At 70.9% G+C, this 23,392-nt stretch overlaps 5 protein-coding genes across 5 annotated transcripts; 3 read left to right on the top strand and 2 right to left on the bottom strand.

Annotated features, from left to right (window-relative positions):
* Positions 1 to 1,394: 1,394 nt before the first annotated feature.
* Positions 1,395 to 2,831, bottom strand: TRIR (telomerase RNA component interacting RNase). Its single transcript, XM_059833091.1, has 3 exons — positions 2,592 to 2,831; positions 1,800 to 1,877; positions 1,395 to 1,691 (listed from the first exon to the last, which is right to left on the bottom strand). Exons 1-3 carry the CDS (start codon positions 2,829 to 2,831, stop codon positions 1,584 to 1,586), a joined length of 426 nt encoding a protein of 141 aa, XP_059689074.1. The 3' UTR covers positions 1,395 to 1,583.
* Positions 2,832 to 3,076: 245 nt separating this feature from the next.
* GET3 (guided entry of tail-anchored proteins factor 3, ATPase) lies at positions 3,077 to 5,538 on the top strand. The gene is made up of 7 exons (XM_059833030.1): positions 3,077 to 3,240; positions 3,676 to 3,823; positions 3,893 to 4,041; positions 4,141 to 4,291; positions 4,383 to 4,490; positions 4,792 to 4,989; positions 5,261 to 5,538. Exons 1-7 carry the CDS (start codon positions 3,077 to 3,079, stop codon positions 5,390 to 5,392), a joined length of 1,050 nt encoding a protein of 349 aa, XP_059689013.1. The 3' UTR covers positions 5,393 to 5,538.
* Positions 5,539 to 6,915: 1,377 nt separating this feature from the next.
* BEST2 (bestrophin 2) lies at positions 6,916 to 10,720 on the top strand. The gene is made up of 9 exons (XM_059833029.1): positions 6,916 to 7,067; positions 7,351 to 7,445; positions 7,886 to 8,119; positions 8,498 to 8,652; positions 8,732 to 8,809; positions 9,385 to 9,537; positions 9,608 to 9,688; positions 9,777 to 9,928; positions 10,402 to 10,720. The coding sequence occupies exons 1-9, from the start codon at positions 6,916 to 6,918 to the stop codon at positions 10,718 to 10,720; spliced, it is 1,419 nt and encodes a 472-aa protein (XP_059689012.1).
* A 313-nt stretch (positions 10,721 to 11,033) lies between these two features.
* HOOK2 (hook microtubule tethering protein 2) lies at positions 11,034 to 17,849 on the bottom strand. The gene is given in 23 exon segments (XM_059833028.1): positions 11,034 to 11,177; positions 11,505 to 11,576; positions 11,651 to 11,758; positions 12,245 to 12,348; positions 12,560 to 12,630; positions 12,730 to 12,761; positions 13,078 to 13,144; positions 13,226 to 13,339; positions 13,408 to 13,477; positions 13,795 to 13,882; positions 13,962 to 14,072; positions 14,580 to 14,744; positions 14,746 to 14,782; positions 14,917 to 15,057; positions 15,256 to 15,413; positions 15,658 to 15,738; positions 15,941 to 16,003; positions 16,268 to 16,335; positions 16,454 to 16,586; positions 16,698 to 16,748; positions 17,096 to 17,168; positions 17,309 to 17,394; positions 17,808 to 17,849. Coding segments are annotated over 23 exon segments (2,079 nt in total).
* Positions 17,850 to 22,319: 4,470 nt separating this feature from the next.
* Positions 22,320 to 22,946, top strand: JUNB (JunB proto-oncogene, AP-1 transcription factor subunit). The gene has a single exon (XM_059833027.1). The coding sequence runs from the start codon at positions 22,320 to 22,322 to the stop codon at positions 22,944 to 22,946; it is 627 nt and encodes a 208-aa protein (XP_059689010.1).
* The last annotated feature ends 446 nt before the right edge of the window (positions 22,947 to 23,392 follow it).

Genomic DNA, 23,392 nt, shown 5'->3' with positions numbered 1-23,392 from the left:
CCCCCCCGAGCCCCCCCGACCCTCCTCAGTCCCCAATTACCCCCCCGCTCCCCAACGCTCCCCTCAGCCCCCCCTTTCCCGCCCCCCTCCTCAGCGCCCCCTCACCCCGGTCCCGGCCGGGCCTCCCCCGCCCGCCAGGCCCCGCGCCGCTTCCCCGCCGCCCCCGCCGAGCCGGTACCTGCCGGGGGGGTCCCGGGGCGGGGGGAGGCCGGAGGGGGGGGCGGGCTCGGGGCGGCCTCGCGCAGCCGCGGGGCACCGGCGCTGCCCGGAGGGAGCGAGCGCGGCACGCGGGCGCTGACCCCCGCCGGCCACCGTCCGCCCCGCCGCGGGCACCACGTGAGCGCGCGGGAAGGACGGCGCCGCGTCACGTGGGCCGGAGGCGGGGCCACGTGGGGGAAGGGCGGGGCGGCTGCGCGCATGCGCGGAGTCCCCTCCTCCCCAGCGCCGGACTGCATCTCCCAGTGCACCCCGCGGCGCGGGCCGTACCACAGCTGGCGGGGGGGGGGGGGAAGGCACCTCCCCCGCGCACGCCCGGCCCAGGCAGCGGCAGCCTCCCCCTGCCCAGCGCCAGGTGGGCGGCGCCAGCCGGGGCTCGCCAGGTCCGGGAGCATTGGAGAGACTGGGAGGGGGAAATGGAGTGCACTGGGGGGACTGGGAGGGGGGATCAGGGTGTGCTGGGGGGACTGGGAGGGGGAACGGGGCGGGCGGGGGGAAGAGGTGCTGGGAGGGAGAAAATGGGGTGCACTGGGAGGGGGTTCAGGGTGTGCTTGGGGGACCAGGAGGCGGAATCGGGGTGCACTGGGAACAGCAGGTGGAGGAATTGGGGTGATCCCAGGGCATGGGGGGAACTGGGAACCACAAACTTGTCGGGGTGCCCTGCTGGAGTTTGCCCCGGGAGGGCCCGGCCCTGCCTGCACCCCTCCTCCCCCCGGGCCCCCCCAGGGGGGCGCAGGCTGCAGGTCCCCCCGGAGGCACAGGCACCTCCCGCCCCAGCTTTACTGGGGGAAAAAAAGCCAAAAACGGTGGAAGTTCAGCGCTGGGGGGGCAATAAAGAAAGGGTTGAAAGCTGAAAGACTCAGAGCCAGTCAGCGTCATGGCCGGGGGGGGCTGTACCCCCCCAGCGGGTGGCAGTGGGGGGTGGGGGGTGTCACCCCATCGCAGCAGTGGCACAGGGGGTCTCAGCACCTCGCCCCCAAACACCGGGAGACCCCCAAACCTGCGAGACCCGTGTAACAGCAGGGCCGGCGGGAGGGCGGCCCTGTCCCCAAAAACACCCACAAGTCGCTCGGCAGCTCCGAAATCTCCGAGGTCTTTAATGCTGCAACAGCGGCCCCTCCGCTCCTGCCTCTCCCCTCCCCGTTTCTCCGCTTTCTACCCCAAAAAACCGCCCCCCCCGGGCCGGGCGAGGAGCAGCGGCAGGTCCCGGCAGGCAGCAGCGGTTTGCCGGCCGGCATCAAGTCCTGGTTGCCAGCGGGGTGGGAGCGGCAGCCCCGGGCGCGGGATCGGTATTTATAGATATAAAAGGGGCGGGGCCGGCGCCTCCCCCGCCCTTAAATAAGTATATACAGGGGCAAGTCCGGGCATTATTTCACCAGGGGCCGGGTTTTGTCATCGTCGCTGCACTGGTGCGCCTTGTACTTTTTCACCTCCGCCATGTACTTGGCCCAGGCGTCGCCTTTACTCGTCAACACCTGTAAGGAAACAAGGGGAAACGAGGTTGGTGAGGGTGGCACCCCTCCACCAGCACCCACTGTGTGTCCCCCCCTGCCGGGAGGCGTCACGGTTCTGGGGACACCCACCTCCTCGTCCGTCTTTTGCTTCTTGGCCACCACTCCCGTCTTCAGGGCCAGCTTGTTCCCCCCTCGCCGCCTGCCCACCTGGGGGAAGGGACAGAACTGCCACCGTTACACGCGTCATGGGGACAGCGCCGCCCCCTGCACAACGGAACAGGAGGGACGTCCGTCAGACCCCAGCCGGCATCTGTCCGTCCGTCCATCCACGGCGGGTGGCACCACGGGGACCCCGCTCCTGCCTGGGGGGGCCGGTGGCCGCTGCCATCCCCGAGGGCCGGGGTGATGTCCCCCGGGGAACAGCGGTGCCGGAGCAGCCGAAGCCGTCCCCATTCCCCAGGAACAGAGGATTTTGGTGCTGCTTGATGCAGTTTAACAAGAGGCAAAAAGAAAGACAGCGCATCAGGGAGCGGGCAGGGGGCCCCGAACAGCCCTGAGGTACCCCCAGGACCGCTCCATAAAGCAGCGGCACGGCCCCCCCGGGACGTGCCCCCCAGCTGGATGATGGCAGGTGCCCGGGGAGCTCCAGGGCCCCAGTGCCGCCGGCCCCACCGAGGGTCCCGGCCCAGCTCCCGGGACGTGCTGCCGGCAAAACCGGGGCCTGCACTCGCGTCTGGGGAACCGGCTAGCGCGGGGAAGCTCTCCCGCAGCAGGCAGCCGCTGCCGGGAGGAAGCCACCGCCGCCGCCAGCCCCGGAGCCAGCCCGAGGGCGCCGCTACCCCCGCGGGGGCGGGTAGGCCGGGCAGCAGAGGGGCCGGCGGGAGCGGGGGCGGGAGGAGGCCGCGGGCCCCGCGTCCTTACGAAGCTGAGGGCGCCGCCGCTCCTCTTCGAGCCGTCGGACGGGCGGTGCGGGCCAGGCCCGGCGCCGCCGGGGGCCTCCGCGGCCGCTGCTGCCGCCGCCTCGCGCTCCCGCTGCTGCTCCGCCTCCATCTTCCGCTTGAAGAGCTCCAGGAAGCTGCCATCGTTGGCGAAGACGTTCACGCCGCCGCCGGGCCCGGGCGGCGGCGACGGGGCCTCCCCCTCTTCGCCGTGCGCCTCCATCTTGTCCGCCGCAAACGCCGCGCCGCGGGGGACGCCGGGAAGCGCGCGGCGCCGAGAGATGACGTCGGCGCGACGGCCGTCGGGGCGGCGTTGCCGGGCAACGCGCAGGGCGCTCGCCGCGCAGTCCCGCCCCCCGCCAGATCGCCAGGCGCAGCGACCAATCGGCCGCAGGAGGCGGGACAGCGCAGCGGGGCGGTGGCCAATCAGGACGCGGACGGGCCGGCGGCGCGGCGGCGCGGGGGAAGATGGCGGCGGCGGCGGCGGGCGGGTGGGGGCCGGAGGCGGAGGAGTTCGAGGACGCGCCCGACGTGGAGCCGCTGGAGCCGACGCTGGCGAACATCATCGAGCAGCGGAGCCTCAAGTGGATCTTCGTGGGCGGGAAGGGCGGCGTGGGCAAGACCACCTGCAGGTGCGGCGGGGCCGGGCCGGGCCCGGGGGGGATCGGGCCAGGCCGGGGGGGATCGGGCCCCCGGGAGGGATCGGGCCCCCGGGAGGGATCGGGCCCCTGGTAGGGATCGGGCCCCTGGGAGAGACACTGGGCTAGACCTCCCGGGTGGGGGTTGGACCCGGCCGCCCTGGAACTGGACCGTACCACCGGCGGGGGAACCAGACCAGACCACCTGGCGGGGGGGGACCCAACCGGACCACCCCGGGGGGGGGCACTTGGGCTGGACCCCCTCAGGGTGAAGGGGCGGGGCTGGATCCCCTCGGGGAGAAGGCAGAACCGGCCCCCGCCATGGGGCCACCCCCACACGAGGGGCCGTGGGGGGCAGCTCCCCCCCCAAGGAGGCCACCGGGACCCCCGCCGGCAGCAGCCCCCCCGCCGTCACCGCTGTCCCCCCAGCTGCAGCCTGGCCGTGCAGCTCTCGAAGGTGCGGGAGAGCGTCCTCATCATCTCCACCGACCCCGCGCACAACATCTCCGATGCCTTCGACCAGAAGTTCTCCAAGGTCCCCACCAAAGTCAAGGGCTACGACAACCTCTTCGCCATGGTGAGTCCGGGATGGACCCGGGAGCCCGGGCCCCCGCCACGGCCCCTCTCACCCTCCGAACCCCGGCAGGAGATCGACCCCAGCCTGGGGGTGGCGGAGCTGCCCGACGAGTTCTTCGAGGAGGACAACATGCTGAGCATGGGCAAGAAGATGATGCAGGAGGCTATGAGCGCCTTCCCCGGCATCGACGAGGCCATGAGCTATGCTGAGGTGATGAGGTCAGTGGGGCCGTACAGGGCCGTACAGGGGCGGGGCGGGCCCGTTGGGGGCTGAGCCATGGGATTGTGGTCCCGCTGACCCCCCCGCTGGCCCCGCAGGCTGGTGAAGGGCATGAATTTCTCGGTGGTGGTCTTCGACACGGCGCCCACCGGCCACACGCTGCGGCTGCTCAACTTCCCCACCATCGTGGAGCGGGGCCTGGGCCGCCTGATGCAGATCAAGAACCAGATCAGCCCCTTCATCTCCCAGGTGAGGACGGGGGCTGCGGGCATAGGGACCCCCGCGGGGGGACACAGCGTGTGCGGTCTCGAGGGGTGGCTCTCACCACCGCTTCCCCCAGATGTGCAACATGCTGGGGCTGGGGGACATGAACGCCGACCAGCTGGCCTCCAAGCTGGAGGAGACGCTGCCTGTCATCCGCTCCGTCAGCGAGCAGTTCAAGGACCCGGTAAGGCCACCGGCCAGTGGGGCGGCTCCTCCGGGGGGCATGGGGACTCCAGGAGAGGGACGGGGATGCCAAGGAGAGGAGTGGGGACGCTGGGAGGGGGACAGGGGACACCAGGAGGAGGACAGGGACGTGGCCAAGCCGGTCCGTGCGCATTCCTGTGGGGAATCCTCTGCCGCGGGGCCGGGCAGGGACCCCTCCGTGACAGCTGGGTCTGCGGAGGGGATGCTGAGCGCGGTGTTACGCTGAGCGCGGTGGTGTCGCGGTGCCGCGCTGAGCACAGTGTGGGGGCCGGGGGTGGCAGGAGCAGACGACGTTCATTTGCGTGTGCATCGCCGAGTTCCTCTCGCTCTACGAGACCGAGCGGCTGATCCAGGAGTTGGCCAAGTGCCGCATCGACACCCACAACATCGTGGTGAACCAGCTCGTCTTCCCCGACCCCCAGCGGCCCTGCAAGATGTGCGAGGCCCGGCACAAGATCCAGGCCAAATACCTCGACCAGGTACCGCCCGGATGCGGGGGTCCCCGGTGCGGTGCGGGGGGTCGGAGGGGGCTGAGTCTGGGGAGCCTGGGATGGGGTCGGGGGGAGCATTAGCATTTGGGGAGCCCGGACGCCTGGGAGCCTGCCTGGCTCTGGGAGCGGAGGGCGTCTTGGGGGGTGGAATTTGGGGAGCCTGGACACCTGGGACTGTCCTCGAGGCCGTGGGGGGTGCTGTGGGGGTTGGGGGGCCCGGACGCCTGGGTCCTTGCCCCCCGCCCCGCTGTCCCCACAGATGGAGGACCTCTACGAGGATTTCCACATCGTGAAGCTGCCGCTGCTGCCCCACGAGGTGCGGGGGGCCGACAAAGTGAACACCTTCTCCTCCCTCCTGCTGGACCCCTACCAGCCCCCCAGCCCCAAATAGCCCTGCCCCACGCCCCCCGGGGGGGGGCAGCCGATATTTATTCCCCCCCCCAGGAGGGGCAGGACGGCTCTGCCCACACCCCCCCCCGCACGCAGCCCTCACCTCCAGGCTGCGGCCAACCAGCACCACGGCCCCCCCCGGGGCTGCTCTGTCCCCCCTCCCTCCCCGTCCGTCCCCCCCAGGCTGGGGGGGCAGAGACGGGACCCCCCAGGGGACCTTGTGTAAATAATAAACTCGGGAAGCGGAGAGGTGGTTCTTGGGTGTTTTGGGGGGGCCCGGCTGCCTGGGTTCACTGCCTGGCACTTGGTGGGGGGGGGGCCCGGATGCCTGGGTCCCCTGGGGGCCGTGGGGCTCGGCCTGGCACTGGGGGGGTGACGTAAGCGCCGGCTGGCACTGGGCCTGGCGGGACGCGGGGACCCTCATTAGCGCTCGGGGACCCTCATTAGCGCTCGGGGCGGATTAACGGGGCACGGGGAGGAGGAGGGGGGAGCCTGGACACCGGGGTTCCCGGGGGGGGTAGGAGGGGCCGCAGCAGGGGATGGGGGGGCCTGGGGGTCTGGGTCCCGGGGGGGTTGTGTGACGGGGCCGCAGCAGCTGGGCTCCAGCGTTTTGGGGGGGCTCCCTGGCAGTGGGCCCCCCCCACCCCGCACGGGCCTGGCCCCGTGTCCCACGTCCCGCTGCGATCTGTCCCCGCGACCCCGCTGCTGGCGCGAGGCTGTGGGGCCAGAGCCAGACCAGCCCGGGGGGGACCCAGATGTCCGGGCCACCCCACCCCCCCCCCACCCCACCCCACCCCTGCCTCAGTTTCCCCCCGGGGAGGGGGGTGGGCTCAGGACCTGCCAGACTGGAGCGGCCGCTCCCCTGGGGGTTACAGCAGAAGGACCCAGGCGTCCCCACCCCTCCAGGGGACCCGGGCGTGTCGCCCCCCCCCCAGCCCCGGGGCAGGGCCGGCCCTGGGACGGTATTTAAGGCCCCAGGACGGGACGGTGGCCCCAGACTGACGGTGGCCACCCCACGCTCCAGTCTCCCGCAGGTGAGGGGGGGGGGATACGGGGGGGCTTGGGGGGATCCCTGCCTAGCCTGGGGGGCTGGCAGTGCCCTGTGCCCTGTCCCCAGGCTGTGCCGGGTGTCCCTAGGGTGCAGGTGTCCCCAGGGTGTCCCCCCTGCCAGGGTTTCGCTGTCCCCAGGGTCCCATTTTGCTGTCCCCAGGCTGCGCCTCCTGTCCCCTGGGTATCAGTCCTGTGACCCCCCAAGGTGACACCCTGTAAAGGGTTTTGGTCCCCCCCCAGGGTCCCATTTTGCCATCCCCAGGGTTTTGGTGTCCCCAGGGGTGCCCCGGCTGTCCCTCATGTCCCCAGGGCGTGGGCTGTCCCCTAGGTATGGGTTCACTGACCCCAGGGTGTCCCCCCTCAATGGGTTTTGGTCCCCCCCAGGGTCCCATTTTGCCATCCCCAGGGTCCCGTTTCGCCGTCCTCAGGGTTTTGCTGTCCCCAGGGTGCTGCCTGGGTGTCCCTGCGCCCGCGATGACGGTGACGTACACCTCGCGGGTGGCCACCGCTCGCTTCGGGGGCTTCTCGCAGCTGCTGCTGCTCTGGCGCGGGAGCATCTACAAGCTGCTCTACCGGGAGCTGCTCCTCTTCCTCGCCGCCTACCTGGGGCTCAGCCTGGCCTACCGGTGCGGGGAGGGGGACGTGGGTGGGGGCACGGGGACACGCGAGGGGACACAGTGTGCATGGGGACAGGGGGGTGCAGGGGGAGCATAGGACTGGGGATCTATGGGGCCACACAGGGTGCGTGGGGACACACGGGGTGCAGGGGGTTCACGGGGATGGGGACGCACAGGGTGCACAGAGACACGGTACCTTGTATGGCGGGACTCGGCGGGGGGACATGCGGCCGGAGGGAGGGGCCGGGAGGGTGACACCCCCCGCCTCGTCTCCCTCTCTGTCCCCCCCCAGGTTCCTGCTGTCGGAGGCGCAGAAGCGGCTTTTCGAGAAGCTGGTGCTCTACTGCGACAAGTCGGCCAACCTCATCCCCGTCTCTTTCGTCCTCGGTGAGAGCCCCGGCCCCCCCGGGACCCCCAGAGCCCCCCCGGACCCCCAGATGCCCCCTGAGGCCCCCCCCGGCCACCAGTGTCCCCACAGAGCATCCCCAGACACACCAACCTTATCCCTGTCTCCTTCGTCCTTGGTGAGAGCCCCCAGTCCCCCGGGACCCCCCCATTCTCCCAGTCCCCCCAGCGCCTTCTCCCAGTGCTCCCGCTGTCCCCAGTGTCCCCAATGTCTCCTTCCACTGCTCCCACTGTCCCCAGCGCCCTGGCTTCCCCCTGTGTCCCCTCCCAGTGCTCCCAGCGTCTCCCAGCACCCCCTCGCAGTGCTCCCACTGTCCCCAGTGCCCCCCGCTCCCCCCTCCACAGTGTTCCCGGTGTCCCCAACTCCCCCCAGTGCCCCCTCCCAGCGCTCCCAGTGCCCCCAGTGCATCCCAGTCCCGCAGGTTTCTACGTGGCGCTGGTGCTGGAGCGCTGGTGGGGGCAGTTCCGCAGCGTCCCGGCACCGGACGGGCTGATGGTGGCCGTGGCGGGCAACGTCCATGGGGCCGACGCACGGGGCCGCATCCTGCGCCGCACCCTGATGCGCTACGGCAGCCTGGCCGCGCTGCTGGTGCTGCGCGCCGTCAGCACCGCCGTCTACAAGCGCTTCCCCACCACCGACCACCTCGTCGAGGCCGGTACGTCCCCGTGACCTCATTGGAGGGGGTGACGTTGGCACAGGGGCAGTAACGGGCCGGTGGGACCAGCGGGAGGGCGATGGGGAGGTGGGTGCTCCCTGGGGATGGCGTCATGGTGGCAGGGACGTCACCGTGGGGCAGCACACCGGGGATGGGAATGGCATCATGGCAGCCGTGTTGCTGTGAGGGGTGGTGATGTCATCACAGGGGCAGCGATGTCATCACAGGGACGTCACGGGGCTGGGCATCAGGTTCCCCTAACCTCGGTGACATTAGAGGGGTGCCCTGATGTCACTGGGTGTCAGCGCTGCGGGGCAGTGACATCACGGGACAGCGGGTGACATCACGGGGGGGCCAACGGTGACGCTGGCCCCGCAGGGTTCCTGACGCGGGAGGAGCGGCGGCGGCTGGAGGGGCTGCGCTCGCCCTACAACAAGTTCTGGGTGCCCTGCGCCTGGTTCGGGGCGCTGGCGGGGCAGGCGCGGCGGGAGGGGCGCGTGCGTGACGACTGCGCCCTCAAGCTCCTCATGGAGGTACCCCCACCCCCCCAAACCCGCTGACTCCCCCCGGGCCCCTCCTGAGCCCCCCCCAAACCCTCCCGTGCCCTCCCAGGAGCTGAACCGCTTTCGGGGCCACTGCAGCCTCCTCTTCCACTACGACTGGATCAGCGTCCCACTGGTGTACACCCAGGTGGGCACTGGGAGCACTGGGAAGGGGGGGAATGGCGGGAATGGGGACACGGAGGGGGGACAGGGGGGCTGGATGGGGGTGGGGGGACATGAAGGGACACAGGGGGACACGGGCAGGGATGGGGGGACACGGTGAGGACCCAAGAGGGATGGAGGGACACGGATAGGGATGAAGGGACATGGGGGGACCTGGATAGGTCTGGAGGGACATGGGGGGGGACCCGGGAGGACACAGATGAGGATGGAGAGACATGGGGGGACCTGGATGGGGATGGAAGGACATGAAGGGACACAGGGGGACACGGACAGGGATGGGGGGACACGGAGAGGACCCAAAAGGGATGGAGGGACACGGATAGGGATGAAGAGACATGGGGAGACCTGGATAGGTCTGGAGGGACATGGGGGGGGACCTGGAGGGACACAGATGAGGATGGAGGGACATGGGGGTACATTGACAGGGATGGAGGGACACAGTGACACAGGCAGGGATGTAAAGACACGAGAGGATGTGGAAGGGACATTGGGGGACAGGGTGGGACAAGCGGGCAGTGGGTGACTGTCCCCCTGCCGCAGGTGGTGACCATCGCCGTCTACACCTTCTTTGTCACCTGCCTGATCGGGCGGCAGTTCCTGGACCCGGCCCAGGGCTACGTGGGGCACGAGCTGGACCTGGGGGTCCCCGTCTTCACCCTCCTCCAGTTCTTCTTCTACGTGGGGTGGCTCAAGGTGGGTGGGGGGGACAGGGGGGCCCCGGGGGACACACAGTGGCCCCGGGGACACGGTGGCCCCGCCGCAGGTGGCTGAACAGCTCATCAACCCTTTTGGGGAGGACGACGACGACTTCGAGACCAACACGCTCATCGACCGCAACTTCCAGGTATCCCTGTCCTGCTCCCGTGGGGCACCCGGGGGGTGGCAGGGGGGACCCGGGTGTCCAGTGGGGGACCCGGGCGTCCGGCCTGCAGGTGTCCATGCTGGCGGTGGACGAGCTGTACGGGGAGGTGCCGGCGCTGGAGCGGGATCGGTACTGGGACACCGCCAGCCCCCGGGCGCCCTACACGGCCGCAGCCGCCCCGCTGCGCCAGCCCGCCTTCCGCGGCTCCGCCTTCGACGTGGCGTGAGTGGGGACGGGATCCCCAACCCCCCGGGGACCCCCCGCCTCAGATCCTACCCCCCCAACCAACCCCAGAGGGAAGGGCCCTGGGGAACCCAAACAACTCCCTGGGGTCCCCCAAAACCCCATGCTGCCCCAGAGACCCCCACCAAACCCCACAGACCCCCAAACTGCACCCCAGACCCCCTCCAGCCACCCCAAGACCTCCCAGTATCCCCCAAACTGCCCCAGAAACACCCCCTCTGAAATCCAAAACTGCCCAGGGACCCCCAGCTCCCTCCAGGGACCCCAAAATGCCCCCAGGGACCCCATGGCCCAGCCTGGGACACCCCCCAAAGCCAGGCCTAGGGACTGGGGAGGAGGTTGGGGGTGTCCCTGATATCTGGGGGGGTGTTGGGGGTGACCCCAGGTGCCTGGGGGGGTTTGGGGTGACCCCAATGTCTGGGGGGGTTTGGGGTGACCCCGGCATCCTGCAGGCTGGCCAAGGAGGAGATGCAGTTCCAGCCGCTGGAGGACATTGGGGAGACCCTCGGGGACACCCTCGAGCCCCCCCCACGGCCCCCCCCAGGCACCTTCACCCAACGCTTCTCCTTGCTCCGCCGCAAGAACAGCGCCAGCTCCGAGTGGGGGCTCAGCCCTGAGCCCCCCCCAGGTGCACCCCCTGCGCCTGCCACCCCGGGGGATGGGGACAGCCTGGGGGGTGACACAGCCGTCCTCCTGGGGGACGCTCCGGGGGGGGACAGCAGCCCCCATGACCGCTGGCTCCTGCACCCCAGTGTCGATGACATGGTTTAAGGGGGGGAGCCCCAAAACATGCCCCCCCCCCCCAGCACAGCTCAGCCCTGTACGAGCCCTCCAAGAATCCCCACCGGGAATAAATCCCCAGGCCTGAATCCTGTGGCTTTATTGAAAGGGTTGGGGGGGGCAGGACCCTCCGCCCCACAGAAAAGGGGTACAAAAATAGAAGTGCTAAAAGTGCCCCCAAAGAGGGGTGCAGGGTCCAGCCCCCCCCACAAGAGGGTGAGCCAGTAGCGTCTAAAATGGGACCAGCCCAGAAATGGGGGGCCCCCCCCGGTCAGCGGTTGGGAGGGGTCCCCCAGGCCCCTGGTCAGCGACTGGGGGGGTGGCCGTGGGGGGGCCGGACACGGCGGGCGACTGTGGCCAAGCGCTGCTGGGCCAGGAAGGACTGGGCCCCCCCGGGGGGTCCCCGTGACCCCCCCGCCTCGCTCGCCTGCTGCTGGAGTGCCAGGCCCTGGGAGGGGGGGACACGGGTTGAGTGTTGGACCCCCCAAACCCACAGTGCCTGGGAGGGCCACAGGGACCCCCAGCACCAGGCCCCCCCCGCCTCAATCGGATGCGTTTACCCCACCAAATCCCCCCCGTTTACAGCCCCCCCATAAGTACCGTCTCTCTCCCAGGGCAGCTTCACCCCCCCGAGAAGTATCGTGACCCCCCCAGGGATACCAGCCTCCCCAGGGGGTACCCCTGCCCCCCCCAGGGTACCTGCTGTCCCCAGGGGTATCTGTGCCCCCCCCGGAAGCCTTTGCCCCCAGGGTATCCGTGCCCCCCCACCACTCACCATGTTGTACCAGGCAGTGACGAGAAGCCGCTCTTCCCGCTCCCGCTGCGCCCGACTCCGCTCGTAGTCGCTCTGGGGGAGCCGGGGGGGGGTTAAGCCGGAGTTGGAGACCCCCTCCAGCGCCCCCTCCCCGGCCCCCCCCTCACCTCCAGGTGCCGGATCAGGGCGTCCTTCTCCTGCAGCTGGTTCCGGAGGGCGCGGAGGGCAGGGGCTGCGGCAGCGCCCGGGGGCTTCGGCTCCAGCGCCCGCATCACCTGAGGGGGTGACAGTGTGGGACCCCCCCAACCCCAACACAGAGGACCCCCCCAGGGTGCTGTCTGTGTCTCCCCCCAAGACCCTCTGCCCCGCCAAACAGCCCTGGGGTGCCCAGCATCCTCCCAGACGCCCCAGGGCTCCTCCCCAGCCAAGAGCAGCCCTGGGGGGGCCCCCCAAGATCCCTCCGAGGGGTCCCAGCCCCCCCATGCACCCAAAAATACCTTGAGAGGGGACCCAGACCACCCACCCAAACCCAGGGCATCCCTAGGGGGTCCCAGAGCCTCCCATGCACCCAAGAGACCCTTGGGGGGGTCTCAGAGCCCCCCCAACATAGGTAAGATATTTTGGGGGGGTCGCAGAACCCCTCCAATACCCCAGAACAGCCCCAAGGGTCCCTGAGCCCGCTCAACCCCAGGACCACCACAGTCCCCGTCCCCCCCCCCCAACGCCCCCCAGACCAGCCTGGGGGGGTCCCCACCCCGCACCGTGTGGGCCCCCCCGGCGTGCCGACGGCAGCGCTGCTCCAGGACACGCAGGGCCTCCTCCCTCCGGCGCAGGCTGCGCTGCAGCTCCTCCACGCGCCGCGACCCTGGGGGGGGCACAAGGAGGGGATCAGGGTGAGGGGCACAAAAAGGAGGTCAAGGCATGGGGGGCCCCCAAACCAGCTCCTTCCCTGGGGGGCCCTACACCCGCTCCCTCCCCCTGTACCCACAACCATCCTGGGGGAAACTGAGGCATGGCTCAGAGCCTGCCCCCCTCCCTGTGCCCCCCAACACCCCGACACCCCAGGACCCCCGTACCGCTGCTGTCCCCGGGTGGCTCCGGCTCCTCCTCCTCCGGCAGCTCTATCCCTGCCTCGGGCAGCTCCTCCCTGGGGGGCCGGGGGGGGACGACACAGGTTGGGGACATGCTGCCCCGTCCCCCCACCCCGTCCAGGGGGCCCAGGCCGGCCCCCGCCCCCCCTACTCACAGCTTCTCCAGCATCTCATCCAGCAGAAACAACTGGGGGGGGAATGAGGGGTGAGGGGGGGCCCCTGGCACCCCCAAAACCTGGGGGTCCTGAGAAACCCCTCCCCACCCCAAACCCCAGCATACCCCCCAAAACCTGAGAAGACTCAGGCCCTGCACCCCCAAAACCCAAACCCCACTTACCCCCAAATGTGGGAACTCCCCAAAAATACGATGTCTCCCAAAACACCAGAACCACCCCAATAAAATGGGGACACCCCAAGAACACCGGGACCTCCCAAAGCAAGTAACAACATCTTCCTGCCCCCCAAGCTCCCTGACCTCACAAGGGACCCCCCACCCCACTCACCTCCTCGGGGGGGTCCCCCTGATCCCCCAGCGGCATCCGCAGCTCCGCCACCCCCGCGGCCTCCAGCCTGTGGGTGGGAGGAGGGTGTTAGGGATGTGGGGGGGCCTGGGGGGGCGTTCGGGACACCGTGACCCCCCCCGGCCCCCACCTCTGCCGGTCGGTGTCGCGCAGCCGCTGCTGGAGCTGGTCCCGCTGGAGCCGCAGTGTCGCCTCCTGCGCCCGCAGCTGCCGGTTCTCCTGCTGCAGCCGCACCACCGTCTCCCTGGGGGGTCGGGGGGGTCAGGGGCGCAGCGGGGGTCCCCAGGGTCGGGGACGCCCCCCTGCACCCACCTCAGCTCCGCAGGGAGGATTTCGGCTGCCAGGTTTACTGCTGGGGCCGTGCCCTCCTCCAGCACCGCACCTGGCAGGGGGAACGGCTAGTTGGGGGGGGATTGGAGGTGACACCCCCAAACTGCATCCTGGGGACCCCCGGTGCACCTTGCCCTCGCTGGGGACAGCACTCTGTGCCCCCCCCAGAGCCCCCCAAACTCTGGCTCTCCCCAGGGTTACCCCTATAGACCAAAGGCCCTGCCCCAAGTGGGGATTCTCTGGTGTCTCGTATGAGGGCTGTGCTCAGCAGGATCCCTTCCCCCCAGAGGAGTCTGTCACCTCCCCAGAGGGTCTGTGACCTCCCCCGCAGGGCCTGTGTGTCCCCCCCCTCCAGGGTCCCCCACCCACCTGCCTGGCGCAGGCAGCTCTGCTGCACCTGAGCGCAGCGCAGCTCCTCGTTGGCCTCGCGCAGGGCGTCGCGCTCCTCCAGCAGCCGCTGCAGGGGCCGGGGGTGTCAGCGGGGGACCCAGGTGTCTGGGGGGGGACTCAGGCGCCTGGGGGGGACAGACACCCACCTCCTTCTCCTTGTTGAGCGCCTCAAACTTCTCCTGCAGGTTCCTGAACTCCACCTGCCATTTCTCCGCCTGCAGCGCTGCCTCTGCCTGCTGCCCGCTCAGCTCCTCCACCTGGGTGGGGCCACAGCTGACCACGCCCCCCTCGGCCCATAGCCCCGCCCCTGGGAGCAGCCCCACCCACCACTCCTTCACACCTCTGCTGCAGCACCCCCTGCCTGAGCCACGGGTGGCCCCGCCCCCTGCCCACCTGGCTCCACCCCTATCTCAGCATAGCTCCACCCCCTTCCCTGGCTCCACCAACCTGCAGCAGCTGCACCTAGAGTACCCTCACCCTGACCCCGCCCACCTTCCTGCAAGCCCCGCCCAATCCCATGGCCCCACCCACTATGGGGAGGAGCCAGTAGGCATAGGCCTGCCCCTACCCCAAAGCCACACCCCCTGGACCCACCCCTGGTGCATTAGAGCTGGACAAGGTTGCCCCACCCCGGCCCACAGCCCCGCCCACTAACCCACAGCCCCTCCCCAAGCCCCGCCCCACTCCAGCCACCCCTTGTGGCCCTGCTCCTGCAGCCCCGCCCACCTAGCTATAGCCCCGCCCCTCACCCAGGCCCCGCCCACCTGCCTGCGGGCAGCCTCCAGCTGTGCGCAGCCAGCCTGCGCCCGGCCCAGCTGTTGCTGCAGCGCAGCGGCGCGGCGCAGCTGGGCGGCGTGCCGCTCCTCCAGCGCCCGCACCCAGCGCCGCAGGTCGCCTGCCGCCGCTGCCCGGCCCCGGTACGCCGCCACCCGCCGCCTCCAGCCGCCCCGCGCGCGCCGACGACGCCCTGCCGGGTAGGGGCACCGCCGATGTCCCCTGCGCCACCGGTGCCCCAGGGCACGGGGGCAGCCCAAGCACCAGGGGACACCCCCCGCCAGGTGTCTGGGTGCCCCCCGTCCCCTCACGGGACCCCCGTCCCACCTCAGCACGTCCATCTCGTCGCGCAGGGCCCGTGCCTCTCCAGCCAGGCCACTCAGCTCCTCCGCTCGTGCCTGCAGACCCCGCGCCTCCTGCTCCAGCCGGCTGCAGCGTGCCCGCAGCTCCTCCTTCCCGCTCTCCAGCCTGCCCAGGGGGACCCCGGCGTCAGGGGGACCTCCCACAGCACAGGGGTGTGGGACACCCCTTAGCTCCTGACCCCTGTCTTGTTCTCTCCAGAGCAAAACCCAGACCCCAGAAATTGGGGCAACTTCCCCAAAGAGACCCAGGCGTCCAGGCTGGTCCCCTCCCGCTGCCCAGGGCACTCAGGTGTCCGGGCCCTACCGGTAATTCTCTTCTTGCAGCTGCTCCACCTGCGTCTGCAGCAGCAGAAGCTTCTTGGTAGCAGCACCGGCGGCGTCGGCCTCCAGCTGCGCCTTCTCCTCCCGCAGTGCCCGGTTCTCCTCCGCCAGACTGCCCTTCTCCTCCAGCAGCGCTGCCACCTGCCCCGCAGCAACAGGACCGAGTTGTCCGGGAGGGGACCCAGGCATCTGGGCTCTCCGCCTGGGGTGTGCCGGCGGGTGCACCCAACCCTCATACGAGACAGCAGAGAATCTCCTCCCACTCAGCACGACTGCCTTGGGTGGCCTCACCCCAGCTCCGGAAATTGGGGGGGACAGGACTGGAGGACCCAGGCGATCAGCAAACCTCCCACACCCTGGGGGGACGCAGGCATCCAGGCCCCACCTGCTGCTCCAGCTCGAGGCAGCGCTGCTGCGGCCCCCCGGCCTCCTCGGGCTCCTCGCTCAGGAAGTAATAGCGCCGTGACTGCGGGGAGAAAGGGGGGCGATCAACGCTGGGGAGGGCACCCAGACACCCCCAAACCCCCCCAACTGCTCTCCGTCCCACCTCCACGCTCCCCAATCTACCCCAACCTCCCTGTGTCCCCCCCGAGCGCTCCCCCACAGTTGTCCCCCACTGACCCCAGCCTTGCCCCCCAACCCTGCCCCCAGCCCTCCCGATCTCCCACCTGCGTGTCGAAGTTCCCGTACATCTCCACCGCCATCGTCTCTGACGGCTCCTTATCCAAAAGCTACAGGAAGGAAAAAATTATAAAGTGGGGTTCGGGGGGGGGGGTGTGTGTCTTTAGACCCCCCCAACCCCCAGGACTTTCCCAAAATCCCCCACAAAACCTTCCCACAGAGCCCTCCGGACGCACTCTCAGGACCCCAGGACGCCCCAACCCTTCCCTGAACCCAACCCACAGGGACCCCCAACACCTCCTGTCCCCCCCCGGCCCCCCAACATCCCCCAGGGCCCCCCAACAGCCCCCTGGGGACCCCCAAATCGCCCCCACCTCCTGGATGGCTGTCATCACCACGTGCTGCACTGATTCCTCCAGCGTCATGATACGCTGGATGTGCTCTGCAACGGGGAACACAGGAGGGTTAGGAGGATCAGGGGAGCGTTTCAGGGGAGCGTTTCAGGGGAGCGTTTCAGGGGAGCGTTTCAGGGGGTGGGGGCCCCCAAGCCCTGCACCCACCTTCCCGCCTCTCGCAGCTAACGGCGCACCCCAGCACCAGTCGCACCAGTTTGCCCAGTTGCTCCGGGTCGGCGCGCTGGGCCGCCAGTGCCACGTCGGGCACGTGCTGCTCCGCCACCGTCTGGCCCAGCACCTGGGGGGTCCGAGAGGGGGGACCGGCGCTCAGCCATCCTCCTGAGGACCCCCCCACACCCAGAAACAGGGGGCCCGGACACCTGGGTCCCCCACGCGCCCCCACACTCACATCCTGCCAGTACTCCAGGATGCTCTGCAGCACCTTCCGCAAGTTGCTCACCTGCGGGGGGGAAAAGTGGGACCCCCCGGACCGCCCAAAATACCCCCCCCATCACTGTGGCCCTGCCTCAGGTCCCCTAAAACAGCCCTCCCCAACTGACCCCCCCCAAACTGGCCCCCAAAACCAGCTCTCCCAATCAAACCCCCCACTGCGTCCCCCAAAACGGCCTCCCCAGATCAGCTGCCTCCAGACCCCCCCCCCCCAACCCAACACCTCCAAATCCTCCACTCCCCCTCCTCACCCCCCAGGGCCACACCTCGGGCTGAGAATGTCCCCCCCAAACCGGACATGGGTGTGTGTCCCCACCCGCAAATGTGCCCCCCACCTCAGCACGTGCCCCCCCCCACCTTCAGCCGCCAGTTATCCTCAGCGTCGTCCCGGATCCGGCCCAGCCACGTCTCGTCGAACCACGAGGCGTCGCTGGGGGGCACAGGGTGGGTCCCCAAAATCAGGTCCCCTCTCCCCACGCTGCCCCCGCCCCCACCCAGGGGTGCCCTGGACCCCCTGGGGGGGCCCTCGGGGTGTCCCCCAGGGGAGGGGCAGCATCCCCCCTCACTCACATGCTGTGCAGGACGTGGGCGAGGGCCACCCCGCTGGACAGGTCCTGGGGGCAGGTGCAGGGCGAGGGGGGGGCAAAGGTCTGCAGCTGGGGGGCACAAGGAAGGGGTCAGGGCATGGCTGCCCCCGAAACAGCCCCCCCGGCCCCGCTCAGGGCTGAGAACAGACCTGTGTCCTGCCCCCCCCTACGGCAGTGCCCCCCCCTGCAGACAGGCGATCCTCCAAACCTGCACAACCCCCCCCAGCCACTGCGGGGGGGGCAGGGTCCCCCTTTTTACCCTCAACAGTGTCCCCCCCGGCATGGGGCAGCAGTGACCCCCGCGGGCTGCCCCCCCCCCCCCCTTAATCCTGGGGGGCACCAGGGGAGTCACTGGGTGCTGGGGGGGTCACAAGGGCCCGGCAGGTGCCCGAGAGGAATCACAGGGCCTGGGGGGGTCACAGGGCCCAAGGGGGTGCCCGGGGGAGTCACACGGGCCCGGGAGGGTCCCGGCCCCCCCTTACCCAGGTGAGCAGCGGCCCGCACGCGTCCCGCCCCGCCGCCATGGCCGCCATCTCGGGGCCGGTCCGCCGGGGGCACTGAGCCGCGCCCAGAGCGGCCGCACCTGCCGGCCACGCCCCCTTCCGGTCCCGCCCCACCGCCATTTTTGAAGTTGGTCCTCCTGGGCTACAGAGTCGAGACCAGAGCGGCTGCACCTGTCGGCCCCGCCCCCTTCCGGTCCCGCCCCGCCGCCATTTTTAAAGTTGGTCCTCCCGGGCTACAGAGTCGCGACCAGAGCGGCCGCACCTGCCGGCCACGCCCCCTTCCGGTCCCGCCCCGCCGCCATTTTTGAAGTTGGTCCTCCTGGGCTACAGAGTCGAGACCAGAGCGGCCGCACCTGCCGGCCACGCCCCCTTCCGGTCCCGCCCCACCGCCATTTTTGAAGTTGGTCCTCCTGGGCTACAGAGTCGAGACCAGAGCGGCTGCACCTGTCGGCCCCGCCCCCTTCCGGCCCCGCCCCGCCGCCATTTTTAAAGTTGGTCCTCCTGGGCTACAGAGTCGCGACCAGAGCAGCCGCACCTGCCGGCCCCGCCCCCTTCCGGTCCCTCCCCGCCGCCATTTTTGAAGTTGGTCCTCCTGGGCTACAGAGTCGAGACCAGAGCGGCCGCACCTGCCGGCCACGCCCCCTTCCGGTCCCGCCCCGCCGCCATTTTTGAAGTTGGTCCTCCTGGGCTACAGAGTCGAGACCAGAGCGGCCGCACCTGCCGGCCACGCCCCCTTCCGGTCCCGCCCCCCCCGCCAATTTTTAAGTTGGTCCTCCTGGGCTACAGAGTCGAGACCAGAGCGGCTGCACCTGTCGGCCCCGCCCCCTTCCGGCCCCGCCCCGCCGCCATTTTTGAAGTTGGTCCTCCCGGGCTACAGAGTCGCGACCAGAGCGGCCGCACCTGCCGGCCCCGCCCCCTTCCGGTCCCGCCCCGCCGCCATTTTTCAAGTTGGTCCTCCTGGGCTACAGAGTCGAGACCAGAGCGGCCGCACCTGCCGGCCACGCCCCCTTCCGGTCCCGCCCCGCCGCCATTTTTGAAGTTGGTCCTCCCGGGCTACAGAGTCGCGACCAGAGCGGCCGCACCTGCCGGCCCCACCCCCTTCCGGTCCCGCCCCACCGCCATCTTGTGCTGAGCACCGCCCTTCCCGGTCCCGCCGCTGACTCAGTGCCGCGTCACCGCCCGCCCCCGCCCCTCCGGCCGCTCCCGTCTGGCCCGGCCGGGCCCGCCCCGTCGGGGACCGGCAGCCGCCAGGTGCGGGGGGGGAGGGGGGCGGGGGAGGCCGCGCCGCGGTCGCGCGGGGTGAGGCCGGGCCGTTCCCCCCGCGGGGCGGGATTGGCGGCGCCGCCCCCGCTGACGTCAGCGACGAACTCGGCGACACCGGTTGCGTCACCGGCGCGGGCCGGGGGTGGGGGGGCGGCGGAAACCGGCCCCAGGGGACCCAGGCGTCGGGGGGGGGGGGGGCGGGGGGCGGGTATCAGCGGCGTCGCCATGGCAACGCTGCCCCCCGGTGCTTCTACCCCTGCGGCGGCACTTCCGGTTCCGGGATGGGGGGAGTCCGGGGACACCCCCCCCCGGCTGTTGTGTGTCCCCGGGGACCCCCCAGTGCTCCCAGTGCGGCTCAGGAGAACCCCTAGTGCGCCCAGTCCAGTCCTGGGGTTATCCCGGTGCTCCCAGTATAGCCCTGGAAACCCCCCAGCGTTCCCAGTACAGCCCCGGGGACACCCCAGTTCTCCCAATGGAGCTTTATTCCCACTGCCATGTCCCAATACACTCCCAGGGCCCTCCCAGTGCCCCCAGTTTGTCCCCAAGACCCTCCCAGTGCTCCCCCTCCCCGGGCTGTCGCCATCACCGTGAACCCAGGCATCCGGGCCCAGGGCATGCTGGGAAATTCCCACCCCGCGGGGCCACCCGGATGCCTGGGTCCCCCTCGACCATCCCTCCCCAGGTCCCCCCCAACAGCCCCGGCCTCGCTCTGCCCCACCCTCAGGTGCACGGTCGCCCCCCTTCCTTATTCCCAGTTCCCCCCAGTGCCCCCAGAACTCGCAGTTAACGGGGGGGTGGTCCGGGTGCCTGGGTTCTCGCCCCACTGCCTGCGGTGAGGGGAGGGTGCCCAGATGCCTGGGTCCCCTGCGGGTGGGGGGGGTCCACAGGGCCTGGCCCCGGACGCCTGGGTCCCCCGCGTGGGCGGCCCCCCCGCACCGAAAACCCGGCGGTGGCGGCAGCCGTTGGGGCCGTTGGGGCACCCAAAGGTGACGCCAAGTGAGAGGTGCTGGGGGTGGGGCAGGGGGACCCTGAGTCCGCCCCGGGCCTGGGACACCCCCCCAGGCCCAGGACCCAAGCACGGGCACCCAGGCCCAGCCCCTGCAGCCGGAGAACCCCGGTGCCCGGGTAAGAACCAGACCCCCCCAGTTTCACACACCACCACCACCCCCCCCCCCCCCAACTTCCTGCTCCCGCCACTTCCTGGCAGGGGGAGGGCGCAGCCGGGGGACCCAGGTGTCCGGGTCTAACCGCTCCCCTGCCTCAGTTTCCCCCACGGTGGGGGTAGAATCGTGGCGGGGGGGCCCGGATGCCTGGGTCACCGGGGGTCACAGCTCAGGGCACAGCCAGGGGTCCGGCCGGGCCTGACTCAGGGACTGCTCACGGGGAAGGAGAAGTCGGGAGGGAAAATCAGACGGGCCCAAAATCCCCTAAAATCCAGGGTGGGGGCAGGGCCCGCCCGGCTGGGTCCCCCTGGGAAAGCCCCGGGGGCTGCCGGCACGGGACATTAGCATGGGGCCGAGACGGGGCAGGGGGACCCCCGTGCTGCCACCCCGCACACGTGTCCTGGTGTGTGCACACGCGTGTACGGTCCTGCCCTGCCCCAGCAGGCCGGGACACGCCGCTCATTAACCTGCGTCTGCCCCGCCCGGACGCCTGGGTCCCCTGCCAGGCAGGGGCGTTCCGGGGGTCCCAGGGTCCCGTGTGCTCGGCCCGGGTGTGCGGCACTGCGGCACAGGGAGGGAAGTGACTCAGGCGGCGCCGACGGTGACTCAGGGATGGGGACTGGACCCAGGCATCGGGCACCCACGGGGGGACCCAGGTGTCTGGGCGGCCAGAGGGACCCGGGCGTCCGGACAGCCACAGCATGGGAGCCGACACGCACAGGCACCAATGTGAACTCACGTGCGTGTGCACGGCCCTGGCACAAGGAGACACGCGTGTGCTCTGCACTGGTCCCGGCCCTGGTGTGGGCTGGGATCACACACGTGTGCACCCAGACATGTGCTGGGACCTGTGCTCACACACATGTCCTCTGGGACATGACCAGGGCCTGTGCTCACATGCGTGTGCAGCTGGACATGTGCTGGGGCCCGTGTCCTCTGGGACATGACCAGGGCCTGTGCTCACACGTGTGTGCACCGGGACACGACCAGGGCCTGTGCTCACACACGTGTGCACCCGGACACGTGCTGGGGCCCGTGCTCAGCCACGTGTGCACTGGGACATGACCAGGGCCTGTGCTCACACGTGTGTGCACTGTGATATGAGCAGGGCCTGTGCTCACACACGTGTGCACCCGGACACATGCTGGGGCCCGTGCTCACACGCGTGTGCACCGAGACATGACCAGGGCCTGTGCTCACACGTGTGTGCACCCGGACACATGCTGGGGCCCGTGCTCACACGTGTGTGCACCGAGACATGACCAGGGCCTGTGCTCACACGCGTGTGCACCCGGACACATGCTGGGGCCCGTGCTCACACGCATGTGCACCGAGACATGACCAGGGCCTGTGCTCACACGTGTGTGCACCCAGACGTGTGCTGGGGCCCGTGCTCACACGTGTGTGCACCGAGACATGACCAGGGCCTGTGCTCACACGCGTGTGCCCCCAGACGTGTGCTGGGGCCCGTGCTCACACGCGTGTGCACTGAGACATGACCAAGGTCTGAGCTCACACGCGTGTGCGCCCCGACGTGTGCTGGGGCCCGTGCTCACACGCGTGTGCACCGAGACATGACCAGGGCCTGTGCTCACACGCATGTGCCCCCAGATGTGTGCTGGGGCCCGTGCTCACACGTGTGTGCACTGAGACATGACCAAGGTCTGAGCTCACACGCGTGTGCGCCCCGACGTGTGCTGGGGCCCGTGCTCACACGCGTGTGCCCTCCCGAAGCCCCACCCGTGTGCACACGCCTGTGCTGCTCACCCCCCACATGTCCCCCACGGGCGTGTGCCCCCCCCGCACACCCGTGTGTGTGTCCCCCCCCCCCGTTACACACCTCCCCCCCGGCGGCCCCGCCCCTTCCCGCACGGGGGCGTGTCCCGGTGGGGGGCGTGTCCCGGCGCGGGGGGGCGCGTCCCGCGGGCGCCGCAGCCAATGGGGTCGCGCTTCCGCCGCGGGGGGGTATAAGGCGGACGGGCGGAGCGGGGACGCGGGTTCGAGCCCCGCTGCCGTCGCCTCCGCTCCCGGTCCCGCTCCCCGGTGCGGCCGCATGTGCGCGCGGATGGAGCCGCCGTTCTACCGCCCCGCGCCCTTCCCGGGCGGCTTCTGTCGGCCCGAGCCCGACTACGGAGCGCTGCCGGGGGCGCTGCCGCCGGGGGCCCCCCCTGAGCCCTACCGCGGGCTCAAGCCGGCGCCCTGCCCCGACGGCGGCTTCTTCGGCGGCGGCGCCGGTACCGGCGGCTTCTTCTACCCCGGCCCGGGGGAGCGCGACGGCTTCGCCGGCAGCTTCGCGCAGGCGCTGGACGAGCTGCACCAGCCGGGGCCCCCCAACGTGGCGCTGCCGGAGCCGCTGGGGCCGGGGCTGGCAACGGCGGGGGGACCCTTCCCGGGAGTCCCCGCAGCGGCACCGGAGACGGAGGCGGCCGAGCCGGGCCCGGACTCCCCGGAGCGGCTGCAGGCAGAGCGGCGGCGGCTGCGGAACCGGCTGGCGGCGAGCCGGTGCCGGCGGCGGAAGCTGGAGCGCATCGCCCGGCTGGAGCAGCGCGTCCGCGGGCTCCGCGCCCAGAACGCGGCGCTGGCGGCGACGGCGGCCGGGCTCCGCGCCCAGGTGCGGCGGCTGCGCGGCTCCGTCCGCGACCACGCCGGCTCCGGCTGCCCGCTGCCCCCCGGTGCCGCCCTCGGCTTCTAGCGGCCCCCCCGGCGGGGAACGGACCGGGCCCGGGGGGGGGCCCCGGGGGGCGCCCGGACCGCCCCGGCCCCGGCTGCTGCCCGGTGGGGACCCCCGTGGACACGGAGGTTGGGGCGCCCCGGTGGTATGCTGCACGGACCGCGGGGGAGGACCGCGGCTTTGGGGGGCGCCCTCCGGGGACCCCCGTGGACGCCCCGATGGGGACCGCAGGGACCTGGATGGCCGCGGAGGAACAGGGACCCCCGGCATGGACGCGGGGGTACGGGGCCCCCCAACGGGACGCTGCGCGGGACTGTGCTGGAGTGAGGACCGCAGCTTCGGGGGGTCCTGCCAGGGACCCCCACGGACGCCCCGACAGAGACCCCGTGGACGCGGACCGCCGTCGGCTCTGGCTGCTGCTCAGCGAAGGCCACCGCTTCTCGGGGGCACCCAGAGGGACCCCCCCA

Source organism: Gavia stellata, chromosome 38 (assembly GCF_030936135.1).
Source record: "Gavia stellata isolate bGavSte3 chromosome 38, bGavSte3.hap2, whole genome shotgun sequence".
Classification (NCBI taxonomy): Eukaryota; Metazoa; Chordata; class Aves; order Gaviiformes; family Gaviidae; genus Gavia; species Gavia stellata.
Note: the sequence above shows the minus strand (reverse complement) of the source record. Positions and strands in the feature narration are given on the sequence as shown.